General features: G+C 34.5%; 1 protein-coding gene across 1 annotated transcript in view; it reads left to right on the top strand.

Moving 5' to 3' along the window:
* Positions 1-18,826, top strand: part of LOC114327793 (beta-mannosidase) — a 138,394-nt gene that overhangs the window by 29,117 nt on the left and 90,451 nt on the right. The window contains exons 4-5 of the mRNA XM_050641647.1: positions 184-389; positions 18,297-18,549. Coding sequence (XP_050497604.1) covers positions 184-389; positions 18,297-18,549 — 459 coding nt within the window. The remainder of the gene's footprint in view (positions 1-183; positions 390-18,296; positions 18,550-18,826) is intronic.

Genomic DNA, 18,826 nt, shown 5'->3' with positions numbered 1-18,826 from the left:
TTCAATACTATCAAGGACGTAGAATAGGAATAGAACCATTTTATCAAAGGGTTTTATATCAGGTATACATATTCTACAATTTGTGTTTATTCGTCATACTTCCATATCCGTAAATATCCTTGATGTATGTGTCTTTTTTTATTAATAATAATAAAAGTGTTTATATTTATTTTTTGTCGGTAGGTGGGACAAAACAAAATAGAAGTAAGCTTCCTTTCTCCTATTGAAGTTGCAGCTAATCTAGCTGCTGAACAAGCTAAAGCCTATGTCGTACCTCCAACCTGTCCACCCAATGAGTACAGAGGAGAATGTAACGTTAATATGATCAGAAAAATGCAAGCTTCTTATTCTTGGGATTGGGGTCCAGCATTCGCATCTGTAGGAATCTGGTAAGAGATATATTTTCTACATATTAAATTTAATTAAAAGAAATTTTCTTTTAATCTTTCTTTAAATCTTCTTTAATTTTCTTTAAGAAAATCTTTTGTTTTAATCAAACTTTTCCTATATTTTCTATATTTAGCATACAGGGTGTTAACACTCAGATGAACGAATCGGAAGATATGTGGGGGTGGTGCTTTGGATCTCTTTTAGTAACTCAGAAATAGAATATAAATTGGGGAAAATAAAAATAAGGAGATTATAGCTACTAAAGCTAAAATAGAAACGTTGGATAAATATACAAAGAAAAGAAGTTACAAGAAATTTACCAAAAAGGGCGCTTCTTATAGGGCGCCTATAAGCAAATAAAAAAATAATAAATAGCAATCACACCTACCGTATTTTAGTCTTACTCAAAATTTTGTTGCCCAAAAGAAAGTAGATTTATTATCAGAAAATAATGAACAATGCAAAATTGTTACTTACTAACAATATTGATTATTATTTCAAAACAAATTTTTAGGTTTGGACATCTTTCAGATTTTACAATCAGTTATGTGTCCAAATGTTACAAACAAAGAAAACATTATTTTTAATGCCTTCGGTGTTGTACAATAAAGAAAACAACGGAGATAAAATTTATGGGATATAACCAGAAATTAACTGCATCAGGAAAACACTGCAATAACTGCTTACATGAAGAAATAAAAATAAAGGCAGCCACACTTTTCTGTGCACATTGATCTCCAGATTGAAATATTCAGCTTAGTTATTAATTTGTTGTTTAATTTGTTTTAATTTGTTTAAAAACTTTCAATGCCTTGTTTTTAACAAAACTACATAAACCACAAAAACACTATCTTGAACTAGACTGTCAAGAACTGTATCTGGAAGAAGAACTTATTAATCGACTGCTTTACTATTTAAACTATACTAACTACTGAAAAAGATACTTATATCGGTACCGGTATGGTAAAAGCCATCGGCCTGAAAGCGACAGAGTCAGAACTTGACGTGATTCCATCAGATATTAAAACTGGAATTTAATTTGAGGAAAGTTGATAAAGAATATCGGCTTCTTCTGTAGCCAAACCGGTAATAAATTCATATCTCGCGATGGATAAACTTTTCCGGCTTGTTAAGCGAGATATGCAATCGCCTATCTCGCATGATTATTTCAAACAATAGAACAAGAATATAACAAAAAACTTAGACGTTCTTAATTGAAAACTTAAATAAACGTTTCAATGCTTATTCAATTCCATTATATGGACTAATACACAAAAGACAAAGGTTTTTGATTTTATTAATCGAATTTAAGTGTTTGCAAGTGTTTTGGAATAAAAATTCAAAGTGGATTAGCCATTTTTGAAATCAAAGTGGCTAATTAAACAAGTTTCCTTCGAAAATATTTCAATTTTATTTATATAAGGATGCTATTGATTTCTATAATTTACTGGGTCGCACAAAAGTTATAATAGGAATTAAAAAAATTTTTTTAGATGGTTTTTGGATTGTTACAATATTCTCTGGCTCCATAAGACTATTGGTACGTATCATATTTTATTTTTTATGCAGAGCTACGTGATTTGGCCATCCCAATCGTTTAAACTTGATTGCTGTACTATCTTCTACCTATCTATCTATTTATCAGACTTGCAACATCCAATATTGAACATAGGCCTCCCCTTCTCTCTTCCATGTTTCTCTATCCTGAGCCATGTGCATCCATTTTGAGCCGGCTTGGTGTTTTAGGTCATGTACCCATCTCATCTGTGGTCTCCCTCTCTTTCGTTTGTATGTCCATAGTCTCCACTCTGTAATAATTTTATTTCATCTTTCGTCTTTTTGTCTAATAGTATGACCGGCGAATTTCCATTTTAGTTTAGCTGTTTGACCAGTAGCATCCTTAACTTTTGTGGTATTTCTTAACCATGAATTCCTTTTTCTATCTGACAGTCTTATGTTGACCATTTTTCTTTCCATTGCTCTTTGTGTTTTCGCAATTCTGCCCATATTCGCTTTTGCGAATGTCCATGTTTGACATCCATATGTAAGGACCGGAAGAATACATTAGTCGTAGAGTTTCGTTTTTAGATATTGTCGGTATTCTTTATTCTTCAATATGAAGCTGGGCTTACCAAACGAGGCCCACGCTAACTTCGTTCGTCTCTTTATTCCCGCCGTTTGGTTGTCTCTATTCAATTTTACTATGTGTCCCAAGTATATGTATTCATTCACTTCTTCTATTTGGTTTTTTTAACTACGACTAACAACTTTACTGGCTTCTTGGTCTAGTTGTTGCATCATTATTTGTAGTTGTTCCTTGTCTGTAGCTATAAGGACGATATCGTCAGCGTATCTTATGTGATTGAAGTATTGACCGTTAATGATGAATCCATATTCTTCTTATTGTAATCTCTTGAAAATGTCTTCTAGTGCTTGGTTGAAGAGTTTCGGCGAAATTCTACCTATACATATCTAAATTGTTTCTGTATCAAAGATTTTGTGCAGTACTTTTTTCTTGAATGTAAGCAAAGTTTACAAAAGGAAAAATAAAAGATACCTATGAACAAACATATAAAACACGCGGTACTTTTCTGTCACCGTGTCACAAAAAAAATTGGACAACGCAAGTACATGTAATACTTGTATACGCTGTCCTTATAGTACTGGTACTAGTTCATTATTTTCTGGAACATAGAAACTATGTGGTTAATATGATCGCTCATGGGTAATCTTTCATTTTTCGAATTATATTAGAATCACCATTTGTCTTTTATAAATATGAATACTAAAGACCTAGAGTCCGTCAAAAAGTGTATGAAGTAAAAGTGGTTTTGTCCAAATTTGCAGTTTATTCAGAGTTCTATGTTGAGGTTAAGCGTCCTTTACCATTAATTGTATTAGTGCAATCCCTACTCTCAGTTATACGTCACTGGTTGAGGTTTCACTACATGTCCTTAATAGTGGTTTTCTTTGCGGCCTTATTATCATTTCTATGTACCTACCTACTTTTTCTTCTTTAGAACTTCCTCCCATTCTGGAACCAGATATAGAACTGTAGAGCGTAGGTAATATTTCTAAATACACCTTCCTTGTGTATGAACTTGATCCCCCTATGTTTAGCATTATCTTTGCTAAAGCAGCAGTCTTCTCCTCAGCTCTCTCGACAATCCTCTTTGTAGGTTTTGTAAAATTAAATCTGTCATTGAGTTGAACCTCCAGATACGTCGCCTCTTTTTTCGGTACAATTTCAATCCCTTCTAGGTTGAACTTCATAAAGTCCCTCTTTCTTTTTCCTTTTAGTATAAACACCTCTCTCTTCCCCGCCACTAATATATATATTTTTTAACTTATGTATACAGATACTTTATTGAGAACCTTGTTTCCCTTTTCCATAATCTCCCAATTGTATTATCTGCCATTACGATGTGTTGTGTACAACTCCCGAAGTTGTGCACAACCATTTTTTACTGGTTTTTAGTTATTTTTCTGTTTGACAGATAATCACAAATAATATTGTTAGATATCTAGGTATATTCATGTCTTTCATTATTTCGATTATCATGGCGCAATCGTCCAATTAGCAGTATTATAGTTATTAAGGTACCAAGAGTACTATAAGGATTATTTCATTCATAGGAGATTCTGACCAATAGAAAGCTACGGAAATTTGAATTAAATCGATAATTTTTGATAATCTCCCGTCGTTAAGTATATTACGTCAGATGCCCTTCGTTGCTACGAAAAAATACATTCAGTGACATTAATGACAATTAATGTTTTAAAAATTATAAAAGTGATGACTTTCAATCGTCAAATATTTATAAAAACTGTGTGTTTAATGGTACTTACATAAATAAATTACAATAAAATTTTGGTTTTAAACAGTTTTATTCATGAAATAATCGCAACAAATTGCACTCGACCTCTGAAATTAATATAGAATTTTTGCTCTCGTGACACTTTGACATAATTTCACTCGCCTTCGGCTCGTGAAATTAAAACTGTCAAAGTGTCACTCGGGAAAAATTCAATAATTTCAGAGCTCTTGTGCAATTACTACTGATAATAACGCTTGAGGCCAATGGTCTTGACCGACAGCGTTATTATCCATAATACCCGTGGAGCCTTCAACGTTTAATGTCCGACTAAATATTCTTTATATGCAAAAAATTGGAATGAATGTTGAATTAATTAGTTTTCAAATAAGTACATTTACCAGCAATAGTCGTAACTTAATTGTGGTAACCATAGTTTTACTTAGGTTGTTATTTGCCAACTTGGCAGTATTTAACTAGTTATTTAAATTTAATACCCTCGGGTGTTATTTTGAAAAATAACGCCCCTTAGTCTAAGATCCGAATATAGGCAGACCTGCACCCATCTGCTTTCCGGATGAAACATTTTTTTTATTAAATTTCATACATTACATACAAAATCGTGTCATAGCTATCCTTAAGTGGGGGGGGGGGCGTAGGGGTTGAAATAAATATTTCAAGCACATTTTTTCTGAAAGTATGGTAAAATGATTTTATTTTTAAATTAAATAGGCATATTCAGTACAAGTCATACATTATTCAAAAAAAATTAGGAAAAATATTAAAAAATAAGCCAACGGTGGTAAATTTTTAAAAACACTCCAAAAAACAATGAATTTTGCGGTGGACATCAGAACTCATCACTGGATCATGGCAAACAAAAAATTCAAAAATATTTTATTAGCTTATGAGTTTGTCGACGTAAAGCTGTTGAGTTTTTTTAGTTTTATCTAATTTTAACTTTTTGATATCACTCAAAAGTCAAAACAACGAATTTTTTTGCAAAGAGGGTGAAAATCAACTTATTTATTATTGTTAAACAAAAAATAAGCATAAAACAAAAACTATCTCGACAGCGTTACCTCAAGGAATGTCTAAAGAAAATATTACGAAATTCCAGATGGGTCGGTCAAGTAGTTTTTGAGTTACAATATCTACAGCCTTTGAAAAAAGCAGTTTTGGGGACAACGCGTTTAAAGTATTGTCACCTGTTATTTTCAATTTCTTTTTGTCTATCAAGTCGTAAAATGATGCACACCAGAATATCTTTTGAATCGAGGAGTAATTTACAAAAGAAAATGAGAACAGCTGTTCACCGTTGTTCACTACGTTCAAGCGTGCTGGCGCGAACCTGCTGCAAAAGCGAGTCGAAGGTAGGGATATTCAACACTACCTTGTTACCTCCCTATCTTCGACCCGCTTTGTAGCAAGTTCGTGCCAGCACTCTTGAACGTAGTGAACAACGGTCAACAGCGGTTCTCATTTTCTTTTGTAAATTACTCCGTGATTCAAAACGATATTCCGGGGTGCATTACTTTACGATTTGACAGACAAAAAGAAATTGAAAATAAAAGTTGACAATACTTTAAACGCGTTTTCCTCAAAGCTGCTTTTTTCAAAGGCTGTAGACATCTGACCTAAAAGCTACTTGACCGACTCACCTGGAATTTTGTATATATTTTCTTTGGACATTCCTTGAGGTAACGCTGTCGAGACATTTTTTGTTTAATGCTAATTTTTTGTTTAACAATAATAAATATGTTGATTTCCACCTTTTTTTTTGCAAAAAAATTCGTTGTTTTCACTTCTGAGTGATAGCAAAAAGTCAAAATTCGATAAAACTTAAAAAACTCGACAGCGTTACCTCGACAAACTCATAAGCTAATAAAATCTTTTTGAATTTTTTGTTTACCTTGATCGAATGATGAGTTGTGATATCCACCGCAAAATTCGTTGTTTTTTGAGGTGTCTTTAAAAATTTGCCACCGTTGGCTAATTTTTAAATAATTTCCTTGAATTTTTTCTTGACTAATCTATGAATTATAATAAATATGCTTATTTAATTTAAAAATAAAATAATTCTACCATTCCTTTCAAACAAAATGTGCTTGAAATATTGATTTCAACACCTACGCCCCCCCTTAAGGATAGCTATGACACGATTTTGATAGGCAACCCATGTTAGAAATATTTGTATATGTATGAAATTGAACAAAAAAAACTACTACTGGGAAAATATATCATATTTAACTGAAATCATGTCATTATTTGCCAAATAATATACTAGTCGGACATTAAAGGCATTTTTAATATCAAGCATTTTTAGAACTACCCATTTTCTTTTGATGTTTTTAACTTGTTTCGCCACTCATTTTATTGCATCAATGATTGATTTTCCTTTTTGGAATCCAAATTGTTGTATCGATATTTGTTTACTTTCTTTCAACGCCTTTTGCAATCTGTTTTTTAAGAGTAAGAAAATTGGTCTAAACGAATTTATCTCCTACATTGATACTCCCGTCTTTAAATAATAGTACCAAGTAGGCTAATTTTTCTAATATGTACCTGCTTTTCAGTATGTTTACCTCTCGAAACTCAACGACACCACTCAAATGCAAATGACTTTGCAATAAACTTAAGAGAAGGTTTTCTGCAATAATTTGTTGGCAACTATACCCCAGGTGGTATCCCATGTGGATCTGGTGCCTTTTTGGATTTTACTCCATTGTGAAGTCAATTGCTCTTCTCTTCTAACGTGGTCTGTTTCGGTTTGTTTTAGTTTCACTTTGCCCTGAGAAGGACACCGGTTTATTGTCATCTCCCATCTTCTATTTTATTCCATTCTAGAATAAGGATTTTCTGTTTTTATTATTTTTACGTCTATTTTGTAGGCTTCCCCCAGATGTATTTTTCTAGTGCTTCGCATATAATTTTACAGCATTCTCTCTTGATCTTGTTTATTTCCTTCATAATCGTTGTATTTTCTTTGAATTCATCTTTTGCTTCTTGACTTTGACATGTTTGTGCCCTTGTTTGTGTATGTTTCTTGGTTTCTCCAATATGGCAAAGTATATTGTCTTCTGTCCCTTTTACCAAATTAACTTTTACTCACAACTTGTTTTATTGTATTTTACAATTCCCCTATCTTCCTTTGCCTTCTTCCTGTAACTCTTCTATCCTTTTTTGAGCCTAATTTACCCCTCTTCTGAAAAATGGGTGGAAATGCATAATTGCGTTTACAGTGCATAAACTGCATCCAAAAGTGCATGAAGATGAATATAGCATGAGAACCGACCGAAGCATGGTGCCAAGGGTCACTGCTAAAGCATAATATTATCTTCTTCAGTTTCGAGGGGTTTCGGCACTAAATTGATGAAAATAGATTACTCAGGGATTTTTGTGGTATTTGAACACGAATATGCCATCAGAACCAACTAAAATTTTTGTTTTTGTTTTTTCCTCTTCCAGGCATTTAATTTACATATTGTAAGAATATCTAATGTTCAACACGATTCTCACACACACGACTCTAAGTAGTGATAATTCTTTTTATATACATTGACGTAAGTTAAAAAACTTCTTGTACCTAGATATCTTTTTGCTCATAAGATTACTTTTCATTTGTAGCATTAGCTCCGATGATGACAATTATGTCGAAAGCGCTTATCTAAGGAAATAAAATACTTTTTCTATGGATGCTATACAATATGCAACTTACTTACTTACTTACTAGCCAACGCCCACCCTTGGCATGTTAGCCATTTGGTGGCGCGCTGACCAGTATAGACGAGCCGTTTCTCGTAGGCGATCTTCATCCTCCTCGGGTGGGTCTTTTATCAGGGCTGGGCACACTGGGAGGTGAGCAGCATCCATCTGGGGCTGATTACATAGTGGACAGTTGTCATTTTCGCGGACTCCGATGCGATGTAGATGGGAAGCCAGGTAGTCATGTCCCGTAGTTGTTCTGAACACGGCTACACTAATGGGTCTCGGCAAGTTGCGAGGGATTGGTGACTCTATTAGGTGGGCCCAAGATTTTCCAGCACCGGCTTGTATTTGCTGCTCTTTTATATTCGCTTTGATTCCTCTTCTAATGATGGATTTTGCTGATGTGTACGATTGGAAGCTAGGGGGCTGTGGGAGAGTAGTGCCTTCTTTTGCAAGTTCATCCGCCGCTTCATTCCCTTCAACAGCGACATGACTAGGGATCCATTGTAGAGTAATCAGACACCCTTTTTCCAGCAAGTTCGATAGTTGAACGCGGCAAGATATTGTTTTGACACAGTCGGTATATCGATTTGTCGACAGAGCGAGGATTGCGGCTTGGCAGTCGATGAAGAAGGCAACTTTTTGGGGGTGTTGGAAATTCTCAAGATTTTTTGCAGCTTCGTGTATAGCAGCTATTTCGCCGTCGTAGTTGGTGAGAGGGACACCCACAGCTATGGAGCCTTTGAAGAATGTTGAGACATATCCTGCTCCTGTTCTTCTCGAGTCCGGCATCGAGGAGCCATCGCAGTAGATGTGGAGCCATTCATGCGCTGGGTACTTGGTGTGTATCGTCTCTAGGGCGGCTTTCCTTAGGACAATGTCTGACGATAAGTGCTTCGGGTCGTTATGGTTTTCGAGAAGCAATTCTGTGTTTGGTAGACAGCGGGCCAGTGTAGTTTGCGCTGGGAAGGGGGCCGCTTCCGACAGGTCAATGTGGTATTTTTCCATGATTTAGTTTGCTACTGTAAGCGGAGTGGTTTGTGTTTTAAGACGTGAGGCTGCTTGTCTATATTCGTCCCATTTTTGTGGAAGTATTCGTCTCTGCCTTTCCCAGAAGGTTAACGCGTGTTGCTCTCTGCGGCATTGTATTGGTTCAATACCGGTCTGGGCTTCCATTGATGTAATCGGTGTTGATTTTGGAGCACCGGTGATGACGCGAAGGGCAGTGTTCTGGGCGACTTCAAGCTTGGAGGTGGTGTTTGTACTCGCAGTTATTGTAGCTTCACTCCCGTATTCTAATATCGGCCGGACATAGGTTTTGTATGTTGCTACCAGGACATCTTGCGTGGCGCCCCACTTTGTTGCTGTGAGACGTTTGAGCAGTCGACATCTCTTTATGGTTTTCTCTGCAATGTCAATTTGAGGTTTCCACGTCATTTTCTTATCTATGTACACCCCCAGGTATTTTGTTACATCCTGTCTTTCCAAATCAACTCCTTTGTATGTCAGCTTGACAGCAGTCTGTTTTGTTGAAAGGGTAAGTACTTGATATACGGTTTTGGTTGTACTGACAGTTAGGCAGTTTTTATCCGCCCATTTTTCTAGATTTTTCAGAGCCTGGTTCATTACTCCCTCGAGCGCTCTCACACTGCTACTTGATGCCCATATTAGGAGGTCATCGGCATACAGAAGGGCTTCCACACCAGGTGTCTTTCTGATCATTGCGAGCACATCGTTTATCATTAAGTTAAACAATTGAAAGCTGATGGCAGCTCCTTGTGGCAGCCCTTGTCTTTGCAGTCTGAATTTGGAACAGTGGTTGTGAAATTTGACTCTCTGATACCTTTCCCCGAGGATTTTATCCAATTGAATAGTTTGCCGTCAATTCCAGACAACATGCAACTTCTCTCACTACTTACATACATTCAAAACGAACAATTACTCACTCAGTGAGAAAAGTCGGCCATTGCAGTGAGAAATATTTTTTCTCACGTGTTCTCCTACGGTCTTCCATACTATGATCGCCGTTTCCATGGTAACATGCACAATACAAACACAATTAATGTTGTCAAATAAATGTGTTAAAGCAAAACCTACCAGGAATTACCTTTCAAAACTGTTCAAAAATAACTGTTAATTAGAATTTAAAAAAATAAGGTATATAAATTTTAAGAATATTAAATACCTACATGTATATATGTATTTATTTCAATTTATGCATATAATATACCTAAGAGCACCTAAATTATTTAATTTTTGAAGTTTGAACTCTTGACAAAACCGCATCAATAGAAAAAGTACAGTGTACAACACATGAGAACATGATATATGTCTCCCTCGCTTGATTTGCGACACTCGCCTCGTGCCTCGGCTCGTGCCAACAAACTTCTACGCTCATGAGAAATATGTTTTTAATATACGATTTTTTCACTTCCTTTGTTCATTAATATTCAGCTCAGCGGGGTACTATTGATGGAAATGTGTACTTAAATAAACAAGGGATTATTCCATAAAACAGGTAGATCCATTGTTTATAGAATTTCACACCTTGAAGGATAACACCCTGCTGAGCTGAATATTAATGACTCTCTTAAAAATTATAGTTCTGCTGAGCGGGAAGTCATTGTCCGAGTTGTAAAAATTATATAAACAAAGGTTTAATTTTATAAAATAGGTAGATACATTGTTTATGGAATTTCTCAACTGGGACAATAGCTCCCCGCTCAGCTGAATATTAATGACTCTCTTATATAGTCTGCCAGACTTTATATAGCCTAAGTTTTGCTGACAACCAAATAGTGATCGCATAAGACAAAGATGATTTCAGTTTTATGATGAGAAGACTGAAATAGGAATTTACAAATAATGGGATAGAAATAAGCCTAAAAAAAACTGAATACCTAACAACAGAGAATACGAAAAAAAAAAACAGCTAGTCCAGTCGGGTTAGACGAATAACAGGCCTAACCTTGCATTAGGAGCTGCCCCAAATTTTATTTTTCTAATCTTTAGGGGGGGGTCAATAGTAGTGTAAATTTAAAATCGCGACTTAATTCCGCCATTGCGTTAGCCGCCATCTTGATTTTAAACGAGAACTGTTTTTGCTCAATATCTCCGCCATTTTCAACTTTTCGACAAAAAGTTTAACCAAAATTGTTGAAAATGTAATTTTCTATCATTTCTATTTTTACAATTTTTTCGTGCCATCGATATTTTCCGAGTTATAGCGGAAAATAGTGACAGTTATATATAAATAGAGCATAATTATTGAATTATCTCGTTTATTGTTAGTTTTACGACAAAAATATTCCTATATAAAAATAGAGAGAATTTAATTCTACACAATTTTAGTTTCTTTCATTTTTTTGCTAAAGTTAATATTTAAGGTAGTATGTATGCGATAATGCGCGAGCTTAAGACCTGATTGCTTTTGTAGTAATTGTTTTTGTTCAATATCTACGCCATTTTCAACTTAAATTGTTCCAAATATGATTTCCTACAATTTCTTTTTAACAATTTTTTTCATGCGGTTGATATTTTCCGAGTTAAGTGGAAAAATAGTAAAAAGTGGTGGGGGAGCATAATTACTGAATTGATTCTTTTTTCCGAGCTGCCCCAAATTTTTTAATTCTATCCTTTAGGGGAGATCAATAGTAGTGTAAATTTAAAATCTCGACTGAATTCCGCGGTTGCATTAGCCGCCATATTGATTTTAAAGGAGAACCGTTGTTGCTTAATATCTCCGCCATTTTCAACTTTTCGACAAAAACGGTAGGAACTAACATTGTTGGAAACGCAATTTCCTACAATTTCTTTTCCACAATTTTTTTATGCGATCAATATTCTCTGAGTTAAGAAGGAAATAGTGGAAGCGGAGGGAAAGCATAATTATTGAATTGTCTCATTTAATATTAACTTTACGACATAATTGTACATAAACAAAAATAAAGAGAATTATATTTTATACAATTTTTGAAACTTCCAATGAAACACCAACCAAACTAAGTACATAAAAGGCATAAATAATAACTTATATGCATTAAGTTCACTTAATTTTATTAAGTAGCGGGTTTTATTGGTTGAATTTGTCTGTCGATAATTAAGTTTCATGTCAACATATTTTAATATTTCAACAATTTTTTTTTAAATTTTGGACCCGTTGGGGGGAATTTTCCCATTCCCCCCCTCTTAGACCCGCCACTGGTTCCCTCGAAAAATTGTAGTAAATCGTAATTGTAACAATTTCAGTCCTTACACTTTTTGTCGAAAAGTTGAAAATGGGGAAGATATTGAACAAAAACAATTGATTTAAAATCAATCGGGTCTTACGCTCGCGTCTTTATCGCATACGTACTACCTTAAATATTGATTTTATCAAAAAAATGAAAGAGATCAAAATTGTACAAAATTTAATTCTCTTCATTTTTGTATAGGTTAAAATTTGTTGTAGAAGTAATAATAAACGAGATAATTCAATAAATCAATAATTATGCTTTAACTGTCACTGTTTTTCCCCATAACTCGGAAAATATGGACCGCACGAAAAAAATTATAATAAACGAAATCATAGAAAATCGCATTTTCAACAATTTCAGTTTCTATATTTTTTGTCGAAAAGTTGAAAATGGCGGAGATATTGAGCAAAATCGGTTCTCGTTTAAAATCAAGATGGCGGCTAACACAACGGTCAAATTCAGTCGAGATTTTAAATTTATACTACTATTGACCCCCCTAAAGATTAGAAAAATAAAATTTGGGGCAGCTCCTAATGCAAGGTCAAATGGTATCCCGACTGGGCTAAGCTGGAAATAGACGAAGATAAGCAAATCAAAGGAACAGACAAGTATGTATTTAGATTTTAGACTAGGATAAACAAGAGACTGTTTACGAAAATTGAACCTAGTACTGTGGGATAAGAACATCAGCATAAAAACAAAAAGAAGAGTATATATTACCAATAAATAAGAAAACCAAAACAAAATAAGAGCAACAGAGATGGAATTGCTAAGGAGAAGCTGCAGAGTAACAAGAAGAGATAGAATAAATAACAGAGATTAAGAAAATAATGGGAATAAACTCAGATATAATAGACTATATCGAACAGAAGAGATTAACCTGCTGATACAGGCATGTCAGAAGAGCAGACCAAAATCGTTGGATAAATAGTAAAATTGGAAAATTCTCCTTGACATAACGTAGACAGCTTAACTTCCTTCAGGGTACGTTATCAAAACTAAAAGAATTTGACGATAATGTTTTAAAATCTAAGATATCATCAAACAATGTTTTTCACAATAAAAGGTCGTGGCGCTTCACACGAATCCCGCATCACTTGCACCCAACACTCTGGTATATAAACAGGTATTTACACACTTTGATTTCTTTTCAAATTTTGAGTGTATAGAGTCGCACTCCATTTCGGTGTGCCCGGTTTCAAATAATTGATGATGAATTGATCTTAAAGACTGATGATCGGCGCAAAGTTTGAGGCACATAGCTGCAAAGATAGAGTTTTTTCGCTGTCCCCCGCAGCCATCATCCGAACAGCAGTAATTCCATTTTGAGGCATTACTTAGTTATAAATATACGAAGCAATTTCATTTTCTCCTTTAATCTGAGGTTTCGTCTAAGAGATAGCACGTAACCTCCTGTTTCGAAAGGTGTACACCGTAAAATTATAAACATCAAGCTTTCTTAGATAAAAGATTTGCCCCGCACTCCCGTTTGGCATAGTCAAAACCGATTGGAGATCAAAATTAAAGGATAGCATTCTTGAATCCTCGTTTGCTAAAGATTTGTCATAGTTCCGAGGCTCTCTAGCTGCTTCCTTTCTTTTTAAATGACCTTTGTATTCCAATTCCAGTGATTTCCCCTCTTCCTCTGTTAGTGTCTTTTGTGCCACGTATTTCTTACATTGATCTTTCTTAGGTCTAAACAAACCTAAATTATATTTATTGAAAATTTGTCGATATTTCTCCAATGTAACAGGCTTTAGATTCTTACGTGCAAAGACATTTTTGTGCATTCTATACATATCGGTTATATTTATAGATGAGTCCAAATATCTTTTAGAAGTCTATTTGCGGCAATGCTGCGACTCTACAGCCAGAACCAGTCAATTAACCAGTTACAATCACTTTTCGGCAGGAGTTATACACTCGCGAATGTGTAGGAAATGTCTCGACCTATATAAACTACAACGGCAAAATCACGAATGTGGCACATTCGCTCTTTTCGCTTGGAAGCAAAACCGAAATCCCCACTTTCGTGAAACAAGCAATTGGTGCTGACGCGTATGTACTTTCGTTTACATATTTGTGCTTTTGGCATTGATAGCCTTCAGAACAGACATAGTTGTCCGTACCCATAGGCGAAAAACAACAAATTTGCACAATAGTGGTGTTGGCATTGGACCGACGAAATGGAACATCCTGTATATTTTTTGCGTTTTGAAGTCCTTGAGAAATACTGATTATTTTTCATGTGATATTGCCTAAACCTAAATGCCACAATTTCGGAGTTATTGCTACATTTATTAAAACAAAAATGTTTAAACAAATTATAAAAATCAATTTTTTTCGGCTCGGGTAGACATTATTTAAGGTTCGCTGGATCATTGGGAACAAAAAAGGTTTTTGGTAATTTTTCTCCAAAAATGTATCATTTCCGAGTTATAAACAATTTAAAACTGAAAAAAGTCAAAAAATGACGATTTTCTAGGTTCAAAAACACAAGTAAAAAATATTATTGAAGTGAAAACTTCTTTAGGGACGTTGTACGATTTTTGGATAGGGAAAAAGCATTGAATTCGCGACCGTCATTGCGACCGTCATCGCGACCGTCATCGCTTATGCTATATATTATTTGTATGTATATATAAATTGTATAGAAGTATTTAAATTTAAAATAAATGTAAAACCTATTTTAGGATGGGGAAAAAAGATTTATTTCGCGACCGTCATAGCGACCGTCATCTCTTCGACGATATACATTTTGTACGTATCTATATTATGTGTATCTATACATAAATTGTATAGAAGTATTTAAATTTAAAATAAATGTAAAACGTATTTTTCGAATGGGAAAAAGGATTTATTTACCTACATATGTATTGAAGTGAAAACTTCTTTAGGCACGTTGTGCACTTTTTGGATGGGAAAAAGTATTAAATGGGCGACCGTCATTGCGACCGTCATCGCTTCGAAGAAATAAATTTTTGAAGTGGAAACTTTTTAAGGGTCTTTGTGCACTTTTTAGATTGGGAAAAATTATTAAATTAGCGACCGTCATCGTTTCGACGAAATAAGTTTTTAAAGTGAAAATTTCTTTAGGGACTTTGTGCACTTATTAGATAGGGAAAAAGTATTGAATTAGCGAACGTCATCGCGACCGTCATCGCTTCGGCGAAATAAATTTTTGAAGTGAAAACTTCTTTAGGGACGTTGTGCACTTTTTGGATAGGGAAAAATTATTAAATTTGGATGGGGAGAAAGTAATAAATAAGCGACCGTCATCGCTTCGACGAGATAAACATTTAAAGTAAAAACTTCTTTAGGGGCGTTGTGCTCTTTTTGGATGGAAAAAGTATTAAATTATCGACCGTCATCCCGACCGTCATCGCTTCGATGAAATAAATTCGTGAAGTGAAAACTTCTTGAAGGACGTTGTGCACTTTTTTTGGATTTGGGAAAAGTGTTGAATTATGGACCGTCATCGCTTCGACGAAATAAATATTTGAAGTGAAACTTCTTTAGGGACGTTGTGCACTTTTTCGATGGGAAAAAGCATTAAATTAGCGACCGTCATCGCTTCGATGAAATCAATTTTTGAAGTAGAAACTTCTTGAGGGACGTTGTGCACTTTTTGGATGGGGAAAAATATAAATTAGCGATCTTTATCGCTTCGACTAAATACATTTTTGAAGTGAAAACTTCTTTAGGGACGTTGTGCACTTTTTGGATGGGGAAAATTATTAAATTAGCGACCGTCATCGCTTTGACGAATTACATTTTTGAAGTGAAAACTTCTTTAGGAGCGTTGTGCACTTTTTGGATGGGGGAAAAGTATTGAATTAGGGACCGTCATGGCTTCGACGAAATAAATATTTGAAGTGAAACTTATTTAGGGACGTTGTGCACTGTTTCGATGTAAAAAAGTATTAAATTAGCGACCGTCATCGCTTCGATGAAATAAATTTTTGAAGTGGAAACTTCTTGAGGGACGTTGTGCACTTTTTGGATGGGGAAAATAATATATTAGCGAACCTTCATCGCTTCGACGAAATAAATTTTTGAAGTGAAAACTTCTTGAGGGACGTTGTGCACTTTTTGGATAAGGAAAAATTATTAAATTAGCGACCGTCATCGCTTCGACGAAATAAATTTTTAAAGTGAAAACTTTTATAGGGACGTTTGCACTTTTTGTATGGAAGAAAAGTATTGAATTAGGGTCGTAATCGCTTCGACGAAATAAATATTTGAGGTGAAACTTATTTAGGGACGTTGTGCACTTTTTCGATGTAAAAAAGTATTAAATTAGTGACCATCATCGCTTCGACGAAATAAATATTTGAATTGAAAACTTCTTGAGGGACGTTGTGTACTTTTTGGACGGGGAAAAAGTAGTTAATTAGCGACCGTTATCGCTTCGACGAAATAAATTTTTGAATTGAAAATTTCTTTAGGGACGTTGTGCACTGCTTGGATGGGGAAAAAGTATTGAATTTGCGACCGTCATCACTTCGCTGAAATAAATTTTGTACATATATAAATTATGTGTATGTATACATAAATAGCATAGGGCATACGCATCGCGTATATTGTATATGATATAAGTATAGCACTTCTTTTAGGATGGGGTAAAAGCATTGAGCTCGTAATTTATATACTATAAGAAGTTTTCACTTCTGTCGGCACTCCCACGAGTGCCTTTAATTTTTTTGGAACTACGAAGTGTCTAAGTTCAAGTTCAAGCCTTATTTTATTAGCTACCAATAAGTAATTTGGTCTTATTTCATTTTAAAATATTGTTATTTATTTGTTAATGCTGCCCGATCGCCCGTCTTCTCATATGCGCTTCATTAATAATAAAAAAAAACAATATTTTAGAATAAAACGTGCCAAAAATTCTTATAGGTATCTGATAGAAGAAGGATTTAGTTTGAATTTAGGTAATTCGTGGTTTCAAAAATAATATATCTTACTTGTGTTTTTGAACCTAGAAAATCGTAATTTTTCGATTTTTTTCTGTTTTAAATTGTTTATAAATCGGAAACGATTAACTTTAGAGGAAAATTACAAAAGACCTTTTTTGTTCCCAATGATCCAAAAAACCTAAAATAATGTCTACGCAAGCCGAAAAAAATTTGTTTTTAATATTTGTTTAAAAATTTTCTTTTAATAAATGTTGCAATAACTCCGAAATTATGGCATTTAGGTATAGGGAATATAACATGAAAAATAATCAGTATTTCTTAAGGACTTCAAAACTTAAAAAATATATAGGATGTTCTATTTGAAATAACAAAGTTCATTAGATTTCCAGGAAAATGGAAGACTTGACAACAATGTAATTATCACTATAATATCGGCTGCATTAGAAGACCCTTACCCACCAAAATCTATAAAAATCGTTCTAGCGGTTTCCGAGAAATTACCGTGTTGCCAGACTTTTTCGCAACCCTGTATGCATTTTTCCGATAGCCCCCAAAAGTTTTGCCATAAAGTTATTAATTATAAACCATTAATTTATAACCATAACCGTAACTTAAAGTTCAAAAGTACCTACTGCAAATATTTGTTACTTAAAGTTATTTGCAGTAGTGGTTCATAGTTAATCCATCCTATTGATCTAAGTATTAGGTATAGTCCGTCCGCTATAACTTTTCCCATGCGGTACGATTCATTTTCAATCAAATTAAGTCAAAACAGAAAGTGAAACGTACGCCGATGTGTGTAGTATATAGTATACAGTACAGTATACAAAATGTATATACACATCGACGTTCGTTTCAATTTATGTTTTGACTTAATTTGATTGAAAATGAATCGTACTGCATGGGAAAAGTTATAGCGGACGGACTATATATTTATTCGAATTTCTGTCTGTTCCTGTCTTTATTTATTGGTAGTACATCTCAATTTTTTATTAATACTTTTTCGTTCAATCTAATAAATATTATAAGTGATAAGTGATAGAAATTCCACGATTACTATCGTACTTTTGGATTGCTTTTTTTATCAATTTTGAGATATAGTTATTGGATTTACCATGTTTGAGGAGTAACTTCAACAGCTCAGGCATTCACAAGGTGCTGTTGTTAAACATATTAACAATATAATTTTGTGTTAAATAATTTTTCGGAACTTATTGTTTTTATTCTAGGAAGGACGCATACATTGAATCCTACGCAGAGAGTGTAATAAGATATGTAGCAGTTGATATAGAAGATGACGATCAGAACTGGATACTTAAAGTCGATACTTACCTAGGAGACAATGCAAAACACCATGTGCAAGGAAAACTTACATTACAACAAAAAACCGAAGACCAGACTCTTGAACAAAGTGTGGATATTGACATTGTGCCTAATGACCACAGTGAACTACTTCATAGCAGGGTGATATCCGTATCCAAAGTAAGTATTATCATATTTTCTTCTGTCTCTTTTTGTGTAGATATGACTGTCAGTTTTTTCAATGTGCCTCCAGTAAGTTGTCATTTCATCGTTTTCGTGGTCTCCCACTGATCGCCTTCCTATTGGGGAACCGTCTCTGGCCATACTTACTAGTCTATTTGTTGTCATTCGGCTTATGTGGTCGTTGCATTTTACTTTTCTGTTTTTTTCCCAGTTATTAATGTTATCTCTCTTGCATCTCCGTCGTATATCTGCACTTCTATCTCTATCCCATAGT

Source organism: Diabrotica virgifera, chromosome 1 (assembly GCF_917563875.1).
Source record: "Diabrotica virgifera virgifera chromosome 1, PGI_DIABVI_V3a".
NCBI classification, from domain to species: domain Eukaryota; kingdom Metazoa; phylum Arthropoda; class Insecta; order Coleoptera; family Chrysomelidae; genus Diabrotica; species Diabrotica virgifera.
This window is presented reverse-complemented; position numbering and strand designations above follow the sequence as displayed.